Source organism: Dicentrarchus labrax, unplaced genomic scaffold, assembly GCF_905237075.1.
Source record: "Dicentrarchus labrax unplaced genomic scaffold, dlabrax2021, whole genome shotgun sequence".
Taxonomy (NCBI): domain Eukaryota; kingdom Metazoa; phylum Chordata; class Actinopteri; family Moronidae; genus Dicentrarchus; species Dicentrarchus labrax.
Window position 1 is genome coordinate 20,355,811 of NW_026136708.1, and position 18,642 is coordinate 20,374,452.

Consider the following 18,642-nt stretch of genomic DNA (forward strand, 5'->3'; position numbering starts at 1 on the left):
CACCTTTTAATCCTGGCTCGGCAAACGTGCATTATCCTGGATTTCTTTATTCTGCTTTTGTGCAATACCCCTCAGGAGACTGACTTCAATTTCAAACATTTCCCAAAACCTCATCTTAATAAAAGGAGGATATACTGAAAATATTAGAAAATAATACTGCAACCCAAGTTTTGATAGGCTGCCTGTTCGTATGATGTAATATTCAAACTTTAAAACCATAAAATGAACAAATATTTTAGTTAATTATTCACATCAGTTTGAAGTAACTTTAAACAGCTCAACATATTCTCACCTGGTTTCTCACCTGAGGGCTCACCTCCACCTTCCACCTCTCTGGCCCGAGTGGCCATCACCACTACTGTACTGAAAACAACCCTGAACTACAACAACAGCACTATCTAATCAATCCCCACCACCAAAGGAAGAAAGGAAAAGGAAGAAAGTATTAGGAAAGCAAAGAAACACACAGAGTGTGTGTGTGTGTGTATCTCTGTGTGTGTGTGTGTGAGAGAGAGAGAGAGAGATAAACCGAGACAGATCAAATAAAAAAGAGTCATTACCTTTTCGTTCTGTTAAAGCATTATCTGTTGTTGTTGTTGTTGGTTTTGTTGTTGTTGTTTTGTCCTCACCTGAACAGATAAACACAACTCAACAAACTGTTCAGTACAAAACTGAAATACTATCCAACAGCACTTAACTAGAGGAAGTTGAATTGTTGTGATGTAATATTCAAACTTTAAAACCATAAAATGAACAAATATTTGAGTTAATTATTGACATCAGTTTGAAGTAACTTTAAACAGCTCAACATATTCTCACCTGGTTTCTCAGCTGAGGGCTGAAGTCTGAAGGGAAACTGCTGCTCTTTGTTACCATCAGTCACCGCACACTTCAATGAGTTAGAGTTTGATGTGTAAATGTAATGAGAAGACAGAAAGTACAGAGATGCATTGCAGGGAGACTGTGATGTTTTCACTTCTTGGTTATCTTTATCCAGATCTTGACCCTCATTCAGCCACTTCACTGTGTGTTTACATCGTTCATATGGCGACACAGAGCAGCTTAATGTCACCTTATCAGTGTCCTTATGTTCAGTCACTGGTGAAGATGGAGATATTGTGAGAGAAAGACAACAAGAGTAAAATGAACTTCATCACTAAAATCATAGTTATTGTAATGTTTCAGTATTTTGTTGTTACAAGACAGTTTGAGCTGAAAACATTATGATGTAAATACTCACTGCTAATAACAGACAGATAAACCTGAGAGTCTGGATCTTGTTGTTGTCCTGATATAAACTGTCTGCAGGTGTAACGACCAGCATCCTCGACTGTGACCTTCTTTATAACCAGAGAACAGTTCGCTGTAACACTCAGTCTGTCTGATTTAGAGTTGGTGTTTTTACCAATCTGTCCAAGTGTAACCAGCTCTACTGTTGCTGTGCTTCTTGAACCACTAGAGATCCATGTTGTACTGCCACAGTTATTCTGATCCTTTATCACATTTTCACAAGACAAAGTGACGTCATCTCCAGCTCTGACAGTGGAGGAGTGATTAAGCTGTCCGGTTGCTGCTGCTGAGAAGATGAGAGAGAAATATAAAGAATAAAGAGAAATAAAAATATGACTATTAATGTCAGTTTGAGGATCATTTTAGATCCAACAAAAGTTTGTATATGTGCCTCATCCTTGGTTTACAAGAGTTCAGTAAACTCACCATTCACCTTGCTGGAAAACTAACAGACTACTTGTCTGTCTTTCTTAAATGAAGTAGAAGTCATACAATAACATTAATTATATTAATAAAATGAATATTTCTGTTCTTCATATACATGTTATATGTATCCTTACCAGTAAAGTGAAGCACCAGCATCAGAAATAAAGACATTTTAATCCATCTGAATTTAACCATCGTGCCTCTCTGTCTCTCTGCTTCTTGTACTTGTAAGTCTCTAAACTAGAGCTCCTTAAAGATAAATGTTGAATATACTTCCTCTAATCAGTAAAATGTCACTTCCTCATAGTGACTATACCATCCTTATTTTCTCACATACGTCAGTTGTTGCTTTTAATGGAGGCAGACCATCAGTGTTTACCTTCCTCCTTCACTGATGGCTGACATGAGCTGACCTGAAGTATCTGGAATGAACAGCAGTGGAAATTGAACCCTTTTGGGTTTCCACAGTTTCCTCTCATTCAGCTGTTTAATTCAACTCTGAAAAGTGACTCAGTCAAGATGAGCGTTGTCCCACTTCCTCTTAGTTTGCTTTAAGTACTTTCATACCAGAACATCAAAAGATCCTGAACAGAGATATAGATGTTAAAACTACTGAATGTCAAACATTAACAGGTGATACAAAAATAACAGTGAACACTAAAACATCTTTAACTACAACCCAACACTTAGTGCAAGACTTTTACTTGTAGTGGAGTATTTTCACAGGTGCTGTAACAAACATGTATTAAGAGTCATATCGAGGCCCAAGTTCACACTGTGTCCACTCCCACTGTGTATTTGTGATAATGGCGTGTTTCTAGAAGAAGAGGAAGTTGAACGTGTGAAGATAGTTGAGATAAATGTTTGCAATAATGCACCTGTCTTTAGTGTTTATCAGAAAGCGGAAGAGGATTACAGCCACATGTGGCGCTGTACTCTTCAACAGAAAACAGACAGGAGTCATGATGATGTTTAACAGCACACATGAACAGACAGGTGAAGAGTCAAACTCCTCGTCCACCAGAGTTTGACTCTTGATGTCCATGGTGCAATATGGTGATACTGTAGCAGCTGCAAGGACACAGATAAGATGATGTTTTAGTGGTCTGAGATCTGTTTGTTCCTCATTGTTTCTTTGCAGTTTCTTAGAGGTAAAGGAGAAGTGTTTGATGAGAAAGTGGTTAACAACAGCAGCAGAGCTACACTGTAATCTTCACCAGAAAACCGCTAGATTTTGCTAATCCTCTGTTTGTTTGTTATCTCACGATCACATGACCATCCAAGCTGTGTGCCTCCCTCTCACTCTCTTTCTTTCTCTGCCTATTTTCTCTTTTTTATCTCTCTCTTTTTACTCAGGTTCCTCTGTGCTGGACCACCGGATGTCCTCTGACCTCTCTCTCTCCTCATTCCAGATGTTTGCATCTTGATCTTGGTCAGGCCCGGAGTGGCTAATCGGGAGGACCGGGACAATTCCCGGTGGGCCGGTCTGACTTTTGGGCCGCGAGGGCCGATATTATTTTTATGTATTTATTTATTTTGGGCCGGTGTTCAGTCATGGCACTGAGTGGGTATCACATGTAGGCTGTCTCCACTTGCAGCTCTTTTCTTTTTCTATTTTTGCAGACGCAGCCTGACGTAACACGTCCGTGCACACCGCACACTGTCAGTGGTGCAAGGGTGTTTGCAAAATGGAAAATAAAAAGAGCAAGGGTGGCGCAGAAAAAGCGAGAATTAAAAAGAGAAACGCACTGGAGACAGATGCACCAAAATGTGCAAAAATCGGCAGCTTTTTCAATAAAACGTGTTCGCGGTCTCAAACGACCAATGAAGATGATGAAACGGGTAAGACAAGATGTTGAACAAAATGCAACTTCAAGTTAATTATTAATTAATAACATATAGCCTGTCTAACCTAACGTTACATAATTTGAATAATAGTATGATGCGACGCCACATAACTGGCCACAAACTTTGTCTTGTAGCCCCTCAGATGCAAGATGCATCACCAAGCACCAGCCATGAGCCCACAGGTCCAGAGTGTGCAGGTAGGATTGCTCATTAAGTGAATATCATTAGAATTAATATAATGAAGAGTATGGTGTAGACCTGCTCTATATGATAAATGCCCTGAGATAATTGATGATGATAGATGATTCAGCTCTACAATAATGAAACTGACTTGAATTTTTGACTTGAAAAAGGGGAGATTTGTGTTGAGATTTATGACCATTTTTATGATTTAGTGTCAGAGGCAGAGCCAGGAGCCAGTGGTGAGGAAGAAACAGGTGAGCTAGTGTGTGAACAAGCAAGCATCAGTTCCAATAAAACCACTTTCTATGCCCAAATGATAGTAGTGGCCCGTTATACTTTTTATCATTAGTAATAGTAAAGTAATATGGAATAAGCCTGCCTATTTTGCCATTGAACAAAATCTTAATTGGTTCAGTCAAAACATGTTTTCCATGTCAAATATGCTAAAGCCTTACAGATTATTGGTTTTTATGTGATACAGGTGCAGGCAAGTCTAGGGAAACTGGAGGAAGTGTGAAAGGGAGAGCAGAGTCTACTCAGGGACTGATTACAGAGGCAGCAGCTCAGCAGAAAAACCCTGAACCACAAGATAGGAATGAGACAGATGAAGATGAGTCTGGTGATAGTTTTGACTACTTTGCTCGCCCTCAGTCACAGGATATACATATGTTTTTTTCTTATCATCCTCATCAAACCCCTAATATTGCTATACCAAAAGTTTTCAATAGCAAAGATGGAACCAACCGCAAGTGGCTGACTTACTGTGAAAAAAATCAGTCTCTGTACTGCTCTGTTTGTCTAGCATTTGCACCTCTGGTTAGTGATGGCCCTTTCATAAAGAGAGGCATGAACGGCTGGAAACACATTCACCAAAGAATAGTGGAACACGAAAAAAGTAAGACACACAGAGATAGTGCAGATGCTTACTTTCTGAATGTACAAAAGGCAGATGTGAAAAGCCTGTTGACTGGCAACCAAATGTCATTGCGTGCTGACCAAGTGAGACAGAAACGTCAGGTGATGGAGTGCATTGTGGATGTTATTAAAGTTATCGGCAAATGTGGCTTTAGCTACAGGGGAGATGAGGAGGCAGGTTACAGCTTAGAAAACATTGCTGTTAATCATGGCAACATCCTAGAGTTGATTCTACTCTTGAGTAGATATGACATTTGCCTACAACAGCATGTAAACACTTGCATAGAAAACAGCAGAAAGCAGCATGAAACTGGTGCAAAAGGTAGAGGGTCTCTAGTTACACTGCTGTCAAAAGACACATTCAATAAAGTTGTGGATGTCATCAGCCAACTGATAAAGGCGACTATAGCTGAAGAAGTAAGACAAGCTGGCATGTTTTCAGTCCAAATTGACACCACACAAGATATCAGCAGCAAAGACCAGTGCTCTATCATCTTCAGATATGTAACAGATGTCATTCATGAAAGACTGATTGCTATGGTGGAGTGTGAGTCATCTACAGGGCAGCATTTTGCAGAGCTCCTGAAAAAGGTGCTACAGGAGCTTAATATCGATATTGGCACATGTGTGGGCAACTCCACAGACGGAGCAGCTAATATGCAGGGACAGTATCGGGGGTTTTCTACATTCCTCTCTGAGCAGTCCCCCAGTCAGATTCTTTATAACCAGAGAACAGTTCGCTGTAACATTCAGTCTGTCTGATTTAGAGTTGGTGTTTTTGATCTGTTCAAACAGTGTTACTGTGTTTCCTGAAGCACTGAACATCTAACATTTAACAATATTGATAAAGATAGTTTTAATATATGTGATATATGTGTTCTTACCTGTAAAGTGAAGCAGCGCTATCAGAAATAAAGACATTTGAATCCATTTGAACTCAACCATCGTGATTCTCTGTCTCTCTCTCTCCTTCTTCTATCTCTTGTTCTCATGCTCATAACTGTATGAGTTTATAAAGTAGTGCTTCAGTAGAGAGACGCTGCATCTACTTCCTGTGGTTAGTATGATGTCACTTCCTCATAGTGACTTTTGGTCTGATTTAGATTTTTGTCTCTGAATTTTTTACATGTTTTAACAGCCAAAAACTGTGTTGCAGTTTTAACTGTTACATTTTGTTAATGTAGTTTTCTCTCAGAGGAAATAAATAAAGAAATATATTTCTTCATTCACTGAGCCAATCTAACGCTGTAACAAACAAACTATATTAAGACTCATACTGAGTCTCAAGTTCACACTGTGTCCAGTCCCACGGTGTATTTGTGACAATGACGTGTTTCACCTCCTGAGAAGAAGAAGAAGAAGAAGAAGAAGAAGAAGAAGAAGAGGAAGTTTAATGTGTGAAGATTGTTAGTTAAGATAAATGTTTGCAATGATGCATCTTGTTTTATTTAGATAGTGTTTATTAGCAAACAGACAGGCGTCATGGTGATGTTTAACAGCACACATGAACAGACAGGTGAAGAGTCAAACTCCTCGTCCACCAGAGTTTGACTCTTGATGTCCATGGTGCAATATGGTGATACTGTAGCAGCTGCAAGGACACAGATAAGATGATGTTTTAGTGGTCTGACACATGTTGGTTCCTTGTTCTGTCTTTGCAGTTATTTTTTTTCTGAGAACTGAAGGAGGAGGGGAAGTTATTTGATGAGAATGTGGTTAACAACAGCAGCAGAGCTCTGGTGGTTCAACCCTCTAATGATGACCACACACACACATCAGAAACACACAAGGCTCACAGGAACAGACAGTCCACAGTCAGTTGGTGAGTAATACTGTGTATAACCACAGAGTCACAAACGTTATTAGCAGGAGAGTACAGGAGCACTTTATTGTGTTACTTCAGCAAGGACATACAGCAACTTCTATGGGCTCAAATATAACTCCTAATTAAAAGCAGAGTAGAATACTTAAAAGCACAATACTTTAAAATGAGTCCTTCATGCATTTCAGGTCAAAACACTGGCTAAAAGAATTACAAATATATAACCAGAAAAAGGGAAGAGAACAGGGGAACTACAATGTCCAATACTAGAATCAGAGGAGACTGAAGGTCCAAATATTATGGGCAGGAGTTCAGTACTGTACAACCATTAACTTCAGGTCTCTCGGGCCAGAGTGTTCCAGAGTACCCCAAAGGTTCTCACACAGACAGACAGAGCTACTCACTCTGCCCCTGTGTGGCGTCTTAACACTCTGAACCTTTCTGCTGGCTGGCTGGCACCGTCGTCTCGCTAACTGGCTTTCTGTTGATCCACACTGGTGTAGACGTCTCCACAGGTCCCAAATCTCTTTAGTGGGCTGCGCATCCCCTCTGTGCTTCTCCTCCTCCTTCTCCTCCTCCTGGTCGTTGGCAAACAAAGAATCAGTGCATTGCTGCCACAAACTGGTATCTGAATCTGAATCTGAATCTGAATCTCTTTTCTTGGTCAGGTATGTGCACAAATACAAGGAATTTGACTGGTTTGGTGTTACGTTTGCTCTCAATGTACAAACACAGAATAAGTTCAAAAACATAGACATGAAATATGTACAGTTATAAAAGTTTCCTTCCACATTTATTTAAATATAGTAATATATAATAATTTCCTGATACTTGAATATATGGAATGAAAGTCTGAATATATGGAATGAAATTTTACGTGATCAAGGCACTGCGCCATCTTGTGTTTTCGATACCAGCCTAATATTATTCCATAAGGACGTTACTGCAAGAAGTGTGGGACTGAGTGAGCCTGCACGGTATCTGTAAAAAAGCAATCCTAACTAATGAAGAGATAATTAACATCCTGGTGAGTGTGTGCCAATATTCACGCTGTTACTGTACTGTAGCTGTATGTTCAAACACAATGCATAGGAAGCAGCATAAGGTTTAATGTGGTTAAAGCAGGAAAGTCAGTAAATCAGTCGCTGATCTATGAATGAATGTGGGTGATTCTTTCAGTATATGCTGTCCATAACTGCTTTATATTGTATAAAAAGCTTCTCCTTCAGTTCATAAAGTCCCTGCAGCATCTGAATGCATTCAATATATTCAAGTTTCATTCCATATTGTTAGATCCCGAGTTATCTCTGTATAGGTGCTACTGGACCAGCTCTCCGTTTGGGTCTGATCCACTAGCGTGTGGGTATTACCCGGCCAGGTCTCAGCAGAGGACTGTTTAAACTGGTGGCGAGGAGACACGCCTTCTAACTGCCTTCATCCGAACGCCTGTCATGTATTATTTATTTGATTGTTGGTTTGTTTGTTTGTTTGTTTGTTTTTGTTTTTGTTTTGTTTTTTCTGTAGATTTGTTAATTGTGGATTCTTTGTTGAGTGTATGGTGTTGCCTGCAGGTGCAGTGATGTGGACATTAATTTCCCCCTTGGAGCACAATAAATTGAATTGATTGATTTATTTATTTATAGGTTATAATGTTACCAGATATAATAAAGAAAAAACATTTAATGACTCCATTAGGTTGAATATGCTTCAAGCAAAACTCATACACAGCCCAACAAATATGATAATAATGCTGAATGGAGGTGAATTAAAATGAGTTCTTCTGTACACAGAGACATTGAACTGAACTCAAGCTGCTGTGTTCTGAACTGGCTGCAGAAAATAAAGATTTTAGCAACTGATGAAGGAAAAAACATTTTATAAAACTCACAATAGGCTTCCTGATATGAGATGAAATCAAGACCTGGATATTGTTGTCCTACGTCAGACTAAAATAGTAATAGCTTAGCACACAAAACACACATTACTCACATTGGTTAATAAAAAGAAAAACAATCAGTCGTCCAAAACTCAGAAGAGATATTATACGATTTTTGTTATCTGAAAGCTTTAACTACTCATGTAAATGTGATGTTATTTAACAGCGATGAGACTTTTCTCTGATGAGTTGACGTTGATATGGACGTTGTTGATCAGTGGAGTCTGACGGAGGCAGAAGTTTCTCCAAAGGTTTCATATTTCACCACACCATCATCTTCATCTTCATCATTATTCACCTGTGAAACACAACACAAACAAACCCTTTAACTGACAGCTTTCACATCACTGACCCACATGTAACACAAGGAAATAAGAAATAATCCGACAACACCTGAACGCACCATCAGTTACTGTCTGATCTGATCTTTACCTGACTGGCTGCTGTACCTGAACGCCTCACTGCTCGGCTTCTTACTGAGTTTAAAACCTGCACAAACACAAACAGTGAGACATTCACAGTCCTGCATTACAGTAACATGAACAGTTCCCAGCAGCAGCTTATCATCATTTACACTGACTTACAGTCTCTGATCATTCATATACATTTTTATTGTTACACATGGGTTCACTTCAGTTTTTATCCTCAACTCACAGTGCTGTCATCAGGTGGTCTCTAAACTTACAGTTTGTGTTAATCAGTGTAAACAAATGTTGGTCTGAATGTTCTCACCTCGAGCTCTGATGAGAAGAACAGTAATCACAGTAATTAGGAGGAGTTCAGCCACACGCATAACCAACATTATGTAGTTCAGAACAGACCAATCTGTACGAGCTGTGGAACAGAAAAATAATGTCAGTGAATAAAGTTATTATCAACAAATCCGACGCACAACATATGTGCTTAACAAAGTTAGTGACATGGCTCTGGAGATGACAGTGTCTGTCAGTCAGTCCACCACTTTGGTCCAGACTTAAATATCTCAACAACTATTGGATGGACTCTCTGAAACCTATATAGTCATAATCCTCTGAGGATGAAGCAAACTGACTTTGTTGTTGAAATTTAGTTATTTTTTAAAATAATTTAACTAATGACAAAATAATCTCTACATCTACGTTAGTAAACAATGCAGGTTTTATGTTTCAGCAAAGTGTGGGAGGATCATGAGAGGAAAATAAAAACATCCAAGTCAGCTATTGTAAACATGCTCCTTTAACCATATCTACAGCATTTGTGCATATACATTACATTACATTCATAACTCCTCGAGTTGTTGTATGTTGAATACATATGAGTAAATGTCTCCTCACCTTCTGCCATTGTTGTTGTTGTTGTTGTTGTTGTTGTTGTTGTTGTTGTTGTTGTTGGACCTGTTACTGGTTTTATTGTTGCTGCATTCACACCATCATCTAACAAACAACAAAACCCTACAAACTGTAAAATGAGAAAATACCTGGTGTGTATATATATATATATATATATAAAGTATAAATGAGAGAGAATGATGTCATTTTAATAGTTCATCAAATTTTCATTGTCCTCAAGTGATTATAAATAGCTGATATTCTCACCTGGTTTCTGATCTGAGGACTGAAGGCTGAAGGTAAACTGCTGCTCTGGTTGAACAAAAAGATCAGTCACTTCACACTTAAGATGCTCTGACTTCAGGTTAAGATCAGAAGTAGGGAATGTCACAGTAACTGAGCACTTAGGCTCTGATGTGTCCCTGTCTTCATTATCTTTATCCAGATCTTCACCCTGATACAGCCACTTCACTCTGTGTTCACACCCTCTGTCAGTCGACACAGAGCAGCTTAATGTCACCTTATCAGAGTCCTTATGTTCAGTCACTGGTGAAGATGGAGATATTGTGAGAGAAAGACAACAAGAGTAAAATGAACTTCATCACTATAATCCTAATTATTGTAATGTTTCAGTATTTTGTTCTAACAAGACAGTTTGAGCTGAAAACATTATGATGTAGGTACTCACTGGTAATAACAGACAGATAAACCTGAGAGTCTGGACCTTGTTGATGTCCTGAATTGTTGAAGTATCTGCAGGTGTATTGACCAACATCCTCGACTGTGACCTTCCTTATAACCAGAGAACAGTTCGCTGTAACACTCAGTCTGTCTGATTTAGTTTTGGCGTTTTCACCAATCTGTCCACGGTCAATCAGACGTTTTGACGTGTTTTCTGAACCAACAAAGAGCCACGAAGTACGCTGACATTTGTCCTGATAATCTCTCACATTGTCACAAGGCAAAGTGACTTCATCTCCAACTCTGACAACAATACGGGGGTAGAGTTGTTCAGTCACTGCTGTTGAAAAGATGAAAAAGAATTAAATAAATAGGCTTTTATGTTGAGATTTGGTGTGAATATAATCTTAGATCCAGCTGAAGTTTGTTTTGTAATGTTTCTGGTATTTCTGTTTATTCTATATGCATCCTTACCTGTAAAGTGAAGCAGCAGCATCAGAAATAAAGACATTTTAATCCATCTTGATTCAACCATCGTGCTTCAGTCTTCTTTATGTCTCTTCTCAGGAACTGACTGTCAGAGTCTGTGAAGTGGTGCATGTTAAAAGGAATAACTCTGCTTCCTGTGATAAATTATGTGTCACTTCCTCAGTGTGTGTTTTTTAAGTTGTGTATTTATGTTGAAGAATGCTCAGCATACATGTTTTCTTTTTTTTCCTCTATGAATTTCAGCAGCCAAAGACTTTAACTTTTACATTTTAGTCATTTAGTTAACACTTTCATTCACACCAGAATAAACAGTAGATTACTAATTACTGAATACTAATCCATAAGAAATAATAACTATCTGCTGCTGAACCTGACCACTTCATTGCTTGGATTCACAAACAGTGAGACATTCACAGTCCTGCTTTACAGTAATGGAGTGAAGCCTGCGAGCTAGTTCAGGCAGTCAACTCGAGCTGTGTTGCTATACACATGACATGCCTCACTCCATAATCACTAACCAAGCACACCCTTCCAATCTGGCGGACTATTTAAACTGCACAATTTTCCAGCTCTCCCTCTGCTCTGTCAATGTTGCCCTGCATCCATATTGCTGCCTGCTGCTCTGTAAGCCCCACCACCACCCTAGCATCCACCTGTAGACTCCGGCTAAGGGTTTGAAGAATGTGCTCATCACTCCCCAATATCCCTTTGTAAACATATCTACAGGGAATGATGAGGTCGGAGCCTAAACGGCAAAATCTAAATATGCTATACTACTGTAATAAACATTTCAAACGTGAGTTGTCTGACTGAAACATGAACAGTTCCCAGCAGCAGCTTATCATCATTTACACTGATTTACAGTCCCTGTTCATTCATATACATTTAAATGTTTTTATTCTTCTGGAATTCAACCATCGTGCCTCTCTGTCTCTCTGCTTCTTGTACTTGTAAGTCTGTAAACTAGAGTTCCTTAAAGAGAAATGTTGAATATACTTCCTCTAATCAGTAAAGTGTCACTTCCTCATAGTGACTATACCCTTCTTCTTTTCTCACATACGTCAGTTGTTGCTTTTTATGGAGGCAGACCATCAGCTTTTACCTTCCTCCTTCACTGATGGCTGACATGAGCTGACCTGAAGTATCTGGAATGAACAGCAGTGGAAATTGAACCCTTTTGGGTTTCCACAGTTTCCTGTCATTCAGCTGTTTAATTCAACTCTAAAAAGTGACTCAGTCAAGATGAGCGTTGTCCCACTTCCTCTTAGTTTGCCTTAATTACTTTCATACCAGAACATCAAAAAGATCCTGAACAGAGATACAGATGTTAAAATGACTGCATATCAAACATTAACAGGTGATACAAAAATAACAGTGAACACTCCTCTGTGCTGTACCACCGGCTGTCCTCTGACCTCTCTCTCTCTACTTGTTACAGATGTTTGGATCTGGATCTTGGTCCTCCGGGAGATTCAGCCTCTATTGTGCTCTCTCGCTCTCCCTCTGTGTGTTTATTTCTGTGTGAGTTGTGTGTTTGAGCTTTGCTCTTGTGAGTTTGTATAGTCTGTCCTCTTTCCAGCTCTCCATGGTGGAGAGGAGGTCATGTGACTCAGGTCAGTTTGTTAGTCAGTGTCCTCCCATATCCACATTCTTCATGAATTCTTACAATCTAACTATAACTTTATCATCCTGATTATCCATACTGTAATTTTTCGGTTGGTCTATTCTATACACACAACATCTGTTTCCTGTCTGTCTGTCCTGAGAGAGGGATCTCTACTCAGTTGCTCTTCCTATAGTATCTTGAAAAATATTCTTCCCGCCCACCTTCTGAAATAAATGAGAAAAATTTTATTATATTATATATTAAATATTATGGCAAAAAAATAAAGTATTTGTGAATTTTTTTCACTTTTTAACACACATTTAACACACTATACTGCCTGCCATTAGGAATCCAAATTACAGCTCCAAGACGAAACTGAAAGAAGAGCAGGACTGAGATAAAAGGTGCAATTACATCAGTCTGCTACTTCAGCACCACGGACAGCGCCATGGATTTATCAGTACACAGCACAGTTACACTACTGATATTTCACAGTCATGGTCGAGGCCATAGATTCTAACTCGCACAGACATCAGTCAGTTCAAAGATCAATGAGTCCGACAGACTAGCCTCATATATTCAACCAAAGAACCCCTCTGCCCCTGCACTCTTTCTGTGTTACTGGGGGATGCAGAGAGGGATGTGCATTTTGGTCAAGTTGCTAACAAGGTTGATGGTATCCCCTCTCATATCCTTCTCATAACCACTGGGGTCACTGAGATTAGTTGCAACAAATGGATAAACACTGATTAGTGGTGGCTGTGTTTGAGGATAATAAACATACAACAACCTACAATACCTCATTGTCCATGAATCCATACATTCATGTGTAACTGACCATCACTGATGGAAGAGCGCTGCAGAGTTGTGCTGCTGTCTCACATTAGGAGTTGGTTGGCCAAACAGGGGCCAACACAGAGGGCTGTTGTCTGTCTGTCTGTCTGTCGCTCTCTCTCTCTCTCTCTCTCTCTCTCTCTCTCTCTCTCTCTCTCCCCTCTCTCTCTCTCTCACCCCAACTGGTCGAGACAGACGACCACCCACCTAGAGCCGGAGGATCTGTCCTAGGTTTCTGCCTTTTAACAGGCAGTTTTTCCTTGCCCCCGTCGCCAAGGTCTTGCTCATGGTGGTACTGTTGGGTCTCTGTAAATAATGTTTTAAAGAGTTTGGTCTACACCTGCTCCATTTGAAAAGTGTTCTGAGATAACTTCTGTTATGAATTGGCGCTAAATTAAATTGAACTGAATTGAATTGAATTGAATTGAATTGAATTGAAATTTAATACGATAATCTCGCTTTCCAGGTCATGTGGACAGAATAATTACGTTTTATTTGTGATATTTTTTTTGCCATAAAATTGTCTTGGTTAAAGGGGAATAGGGGAGAAATTATAAATAATTTGTATTTAAAATATATGTTGCACACGTGAATAAAGACTAAGTATTTTCTTCCTTTACTGGCACTGCAAAATACACAGGAATTGAGTACATTGTTAACACGTTTCTGTCCAGCGTTTTCTCTGAGCACTATCATACAATGTATGTGCTTTGACTCTGTTTGCTCTCCCTCTTGTGGCTGAAGGGAGCAACAACACCTTTCTACTATAATGCAGGAAGCAGTGGCTCTTTTAACAACATAAAACTATGCACATTTTAATAAACATGAACTAATGTAATGCAATGAAATAAATAATATTAAATAATATATGTGGGTGGTGGCTTTTCCTGTGAACTAAACAGTATAACTTATTCTATGACCTTCTTGTCATCACATATATATGCCTAGTGGGAGGGGCTACTGGTTTTAAAGGGCTGCCTTGGTAAAGTCAGTCTTTGCTTGGTAACAGTAAAGGTAACATACATGGGAAGGTATTATCTGTGTTACTGACTTACTGAGTTACTGAGTTACTCCTTGTTGTACGACACAGTGAAAACACTTAAAGCAGTTAAAAAGTTCTCACCTTAAAACATTGCTAACATTAGTTCAGTTTGTTTCTCTGATAACTTGAGATCCAAACTTCCAGTGATTAAAGTCCTTCACAGTTGAAATATACAGTTAAAAATAGCCAAGATGTAAAAAGTGTTTCATAAAAATGTGGTTTAAAACTAGATAAAAAGTCAATTTATGACATCTTCTGGCAGACAACACCAATGCTGACAAAGGGGAATATGACACCAGTGACAGACAACTGGTGAAATGTACCGTTACCAGAATAAAATTAATGTAATTGTCTGGATTTGAACTTTGTTGGAAACATTTGGGATAATGTAAAGAAACAACTCATCAAAATATATAACATAGGTCTAGGTTTTTTAGACATTTTAATGCTTAAATTGTTACATATTATAGCTTTAAGACTCAAAGCAAATAAAACACACATTGGACTCGTAACAAACATGTTAACAAAAATGATAAATGTGGGTTCATTTAAATGAGTTCTTCTTAAACAGAGACATACAACTGAGATCAAGCTGCTGCTTTGAAACTGATCTGTTAATCTTAAAGTAGAGGTTAAATTATTTTGTCAAAAGCAAATTAAAGGAAGTTAGACAATAACATGGATGTTTAAATTATTGCAATTAAACAATAACAAGTGACTATTACAAAAATTCCAACTTACACAACAGTTATTCCCTGACATCAAATTCATGAAGCAAAATGTAGCAGAATAATGTTTATTTACATTTCAAGCAGTCATATAATGTGTTATTACCAGCGGTGAAATGTTACTAAGTGTATTTGCTCAAGTTCTGTTCTTAAGTACAAATTCCAGGTTCCATTTATTACACTTTATACTTCTACTCCATTACATTTGTCTGACAGCTTTAGTTACTAGTTACCTTTCAGATTACATTTTCTCATACCCTTCCTGTCCAGTGAATACCATGTATCTCCAGATTTGGTGATGTTGAATGTTTCTGATAAACTGAAGGATGAAGTGTCTTTATGTGTCTTAACCTGAACAAACTATTTAAAAACCTTCTTGGATCAGCTGGAAAATACATTGTCACAAAGCTAAAACGTGGATAGTTGGTTCCTAAAGGACAATAACACTACAGACATATGATGGTTTCACAGAATATGATGCATTGCTTTAGATTAAACTACACTACAGTAGATAAAGTAGTTACAATGAGCTCAACCTTAAACATGTACAGCGGTAAAATGCAACATACACATTAATGCAGCAGTAATATTAATCCAAACACATCTTATATAATAGTAAAACACTGACAGAGACCATTTTACTGCATAATGAGTACTTTTACTTTTGGTATTTAAAGTAGATTTGACTGATTATACTTACTTTACTTAAGTACTGAAGTAAAGGATCTGACATACATATATTTCTATTAGCAAACATATATTTGTATATTTTATATATTGTATTATAATGTACAGTTCAGACTCCGATTGTATCTATTTTTCTTTTCTCTATATACATTGTTGTTAGATATTGTAATATAATACCCATTTTAACATTCTTCTTCTTTTTATTATTTCTTTAATGTCTGAGCACCTTGAATAACTGTAACAAAACTAATTTCCCCCCAGAGGATCAATAAAGTTCTGATTCTGATCTGATTCTGATAAATACTTCTTTCTCCACTGTTTATTACTTTTGCTTTTCACATTGTGCTACTAGTTAACCTACTACTTCCCCTTCTGGACAAAAAGGCTTATTACAGCAATAAATCCTGAAAATGATCATCTAATACAGAAACACAGTCAAACATTTATCAGTATCAGTTATCAATGTAAAATAAGTGTGATGATATGAGCTGTAACTATACTGTGGTCTCTTATTTGTTTGGTTTGTTGACGGTGGCGTAGAGGTTGGTGGGATCAGCAGAGGCTCCAGCAGAAGAAGAGGAAGCTTTCACAGTGACGTAGGTCACTGTTTCATCATCATCATCATCATCACCTTTACCCCGAACCTGGAGAACAAGACACAAACAGCACAACACATAAATTACACAGCATTAAATGATACAGAATATGGCAACATTATGATATCCAGCACCACATAAATGAGATTTGTTTGTACATGTCCTGAACACCTCTGGTCCGTAGTTGTTGAGATATTTAGTTCTGGACCAAAGTGTTGGACACAGACTTCACAATCCTTCCATGTAGACCTGAGCTTTAATGGTAAAATAAAGAATCTTTCCTGTTTTTATTACCTCAGAAGTGTTTTCATTCACTACCATCATCACTATAACCAAACAGACAGCTTACCCGGCCTTTACTGTTGGTCTTCTTGGTGAAGCTGATGGAGGCGTAGGAAACACCATCTTCAGGATCAGCCTACACAGAGAAGACAACATCATGGCTGCTCAGTAACATGTGGACTTCATTGTATTCTGTTCATTCTGTCATTGTGTGTCTCCCAGAGCTACATTTTGCAGTGTAACTTTGTACTGGGTGTAGTCTGGGATCTTACCGTGTCCTGACAGGTTTCTGGATTCTCTGCAGGGTTTAAGCTCTGTACCTGAGAAACATAAAAAAAATAAAATCTACTTGATGACACTGTCAGAGAGGAGCTCATTCAACTCCGTCATAACTGTATAAACATTTGATTCCTCAACCATACAACTCACATTGTTTTTATCCGTCTGTGATTTCTTTCCTGAAGAGACAAAAGAGAGTCGACTTTAGTTTCCACAATAAAAATCCTGGTTCATCAAAACTTCTTGTTCATAAAAGTTTAATCTGTGGTTGCTCTCACCTTTAGTTCTCTTCCATCTGATGACAGCAACAATGATTATTAAGAGCGCAGCAAGACTCACAAACACAATGATGAACCACTGCCACCAAACTGGAAAGAGAAGAATAACATTAAACACATTTTCAGCTGCAGCTTTGTCTTCTGTTCAGTTTATGTAACTCAGAGGACAGCATCTTATTGGTTATTTATTATCCTGTGTTGCAAAGAACTAAATCATCATGTTTCCACTTTACAGTATTTTCCTTAATATTATTTTTCTGTTCCCGAACATTTGCTTTCCTCAGTTATTTACTCAGTACTTTGGTAGTTGATCCAATTCAAATATAAAGAAGATTTCAACAGACTATAGTTGGAAACGTGAGCAACAACACTGTTGGACTGACTGAACAAGATAATATCTTCACCCAGAGCAGAGTGTCACTCTGACATTCATACTTTACACTTCAAAAGAGAAGAGAGAGTAATTACATTACAGTTTCTAAATGGCAAAAATGCAACTTTATTCTTTTCTAAAAAATAGATTTCATAATTTTAAAAGAAGAAAACCAAACCAGATCTCATTACAAGTGTCCATGTATTTCATTTCGGAACAAGACTTGTCCTCCAGCATTACACATAGTTTCATTGACTTCCTCAATATATATATTAATAATTTTTTTGATCACCCTATATTTTTGTTTCATACCACGATGAAAGGAGATTATTGTCCTTCCAGAAAGTGAGTTAATTAACAACCTGTCTTCTTTTTGTATCACCACCAAAATACAAATACAACAATAACATAAAATAAATGAGTTAAATATGTGGAGTGAAGGAGACTGACAGGAAGAGAGAGATTTTAACGAAAGACAGATACAATATTTGAGTTCCTACCTTGTTTGGTTGAAGTATCACTGACTGCTGTTGTACCTGATGTTGAGCTGTTTCCAGTTGTTGTTGTTGATACAGTTGTTGTTTTTGTGCCACCTGCATGAATAAAATAGCACAACCCAATAAACTGTTCAGTGAGAAAATACCTTGTTTACCATGTTTAACAAAAGTGTTTAAAGATTCATCTGATAGTTTTTAACCAAATCAAACTGTTACTAGTTAGTACAGAACTTGCATCCAGTGAAACAGTCTGCAACTAGTTTGACAAAATATACAAAGTCATCACACAGCCACTGTGTAGCACTTCTGAAAACATTCAACCCTTTACTAATGAAACACAGTTAAACAGTGACACAATGTGTCTGTCAGGATCTAAAGTTCACTCTTTGATAAATCAGATGCATCAACATCAAAACTTGTTTCAAATCCGGGCTCCTGCACCTGAGGGGTATTGTACAAAACCAAGATAAGGGATTAAGCCGGGATATGTTGGTTATCCTGGCTTAATTTAGCCTCAAGTCGGTTGCATGGAAGCAGCTCAAA

The 18,642-nt window shown here is 38.1% G+C and overlaps 2 protein-coding genes across 6 annotated transcripts in view; both read right to left on the minus strand.

Annotated features, from left to right (window-relative positions):
• LOC127367989 (uncharacterized) overlaps positions 1–5,656 on the minus strand; it is a 30,914-nt gene extending 25,258 nt beyond the window's left edge. For 2 of the 5 annotated variants that reach the window (XM_051408356.1, XM_051408353.1), the window contains exon 1: positions 5,547–5,643. In XM_051408356.1, the coding sequence (XP_051264316.1) occupies positions 5,547–5,607 (61 nt within the window). In that variant the 5' untranslated portion in view covers positions 5,608–5,643. Of the gene's footprint in view, positions 1–1,240; positions 1,577–1,850; positions 1,903–5,546 lie in introns of those variants that run through there. The other 3 variants (XM_051408351.1, XM_051408354.1, XM_051408352.1) reach the window with 3 other exon arrangements.
• Positions 5,657–15,161: 9,505 nt separating this feature from the next.
• LOC127367992 (uncharacterized) overlaps positions 15,162–18,642 on the minus strand; it is a 71,386-nt gene continuing 67,905 nt past the window's right edge. The window contains exons 10-13 of the mRNA XM_051408357.1: positions 17,102–17,130; positions 16,945–16,992; positions 16,740–16,808; positions 15,162–16,438 (exon numbers count right to left, since the gene is read on the minus strand). Coding sequence (XP_051264317.1) covers positions 16,304–16,438; positions 16,740–16,808; positions 16,945–16,992; positions 17,102–17,130 — 281 coding nt within the window. The 3' untranslated portion in view covers positions 15,162–16,303. The remainder of the gene's footprint in view (positions 16,439–16,739; positions 16,809–16,944; positions 16,993–17,101; positions 17,131–18,642) is intronic.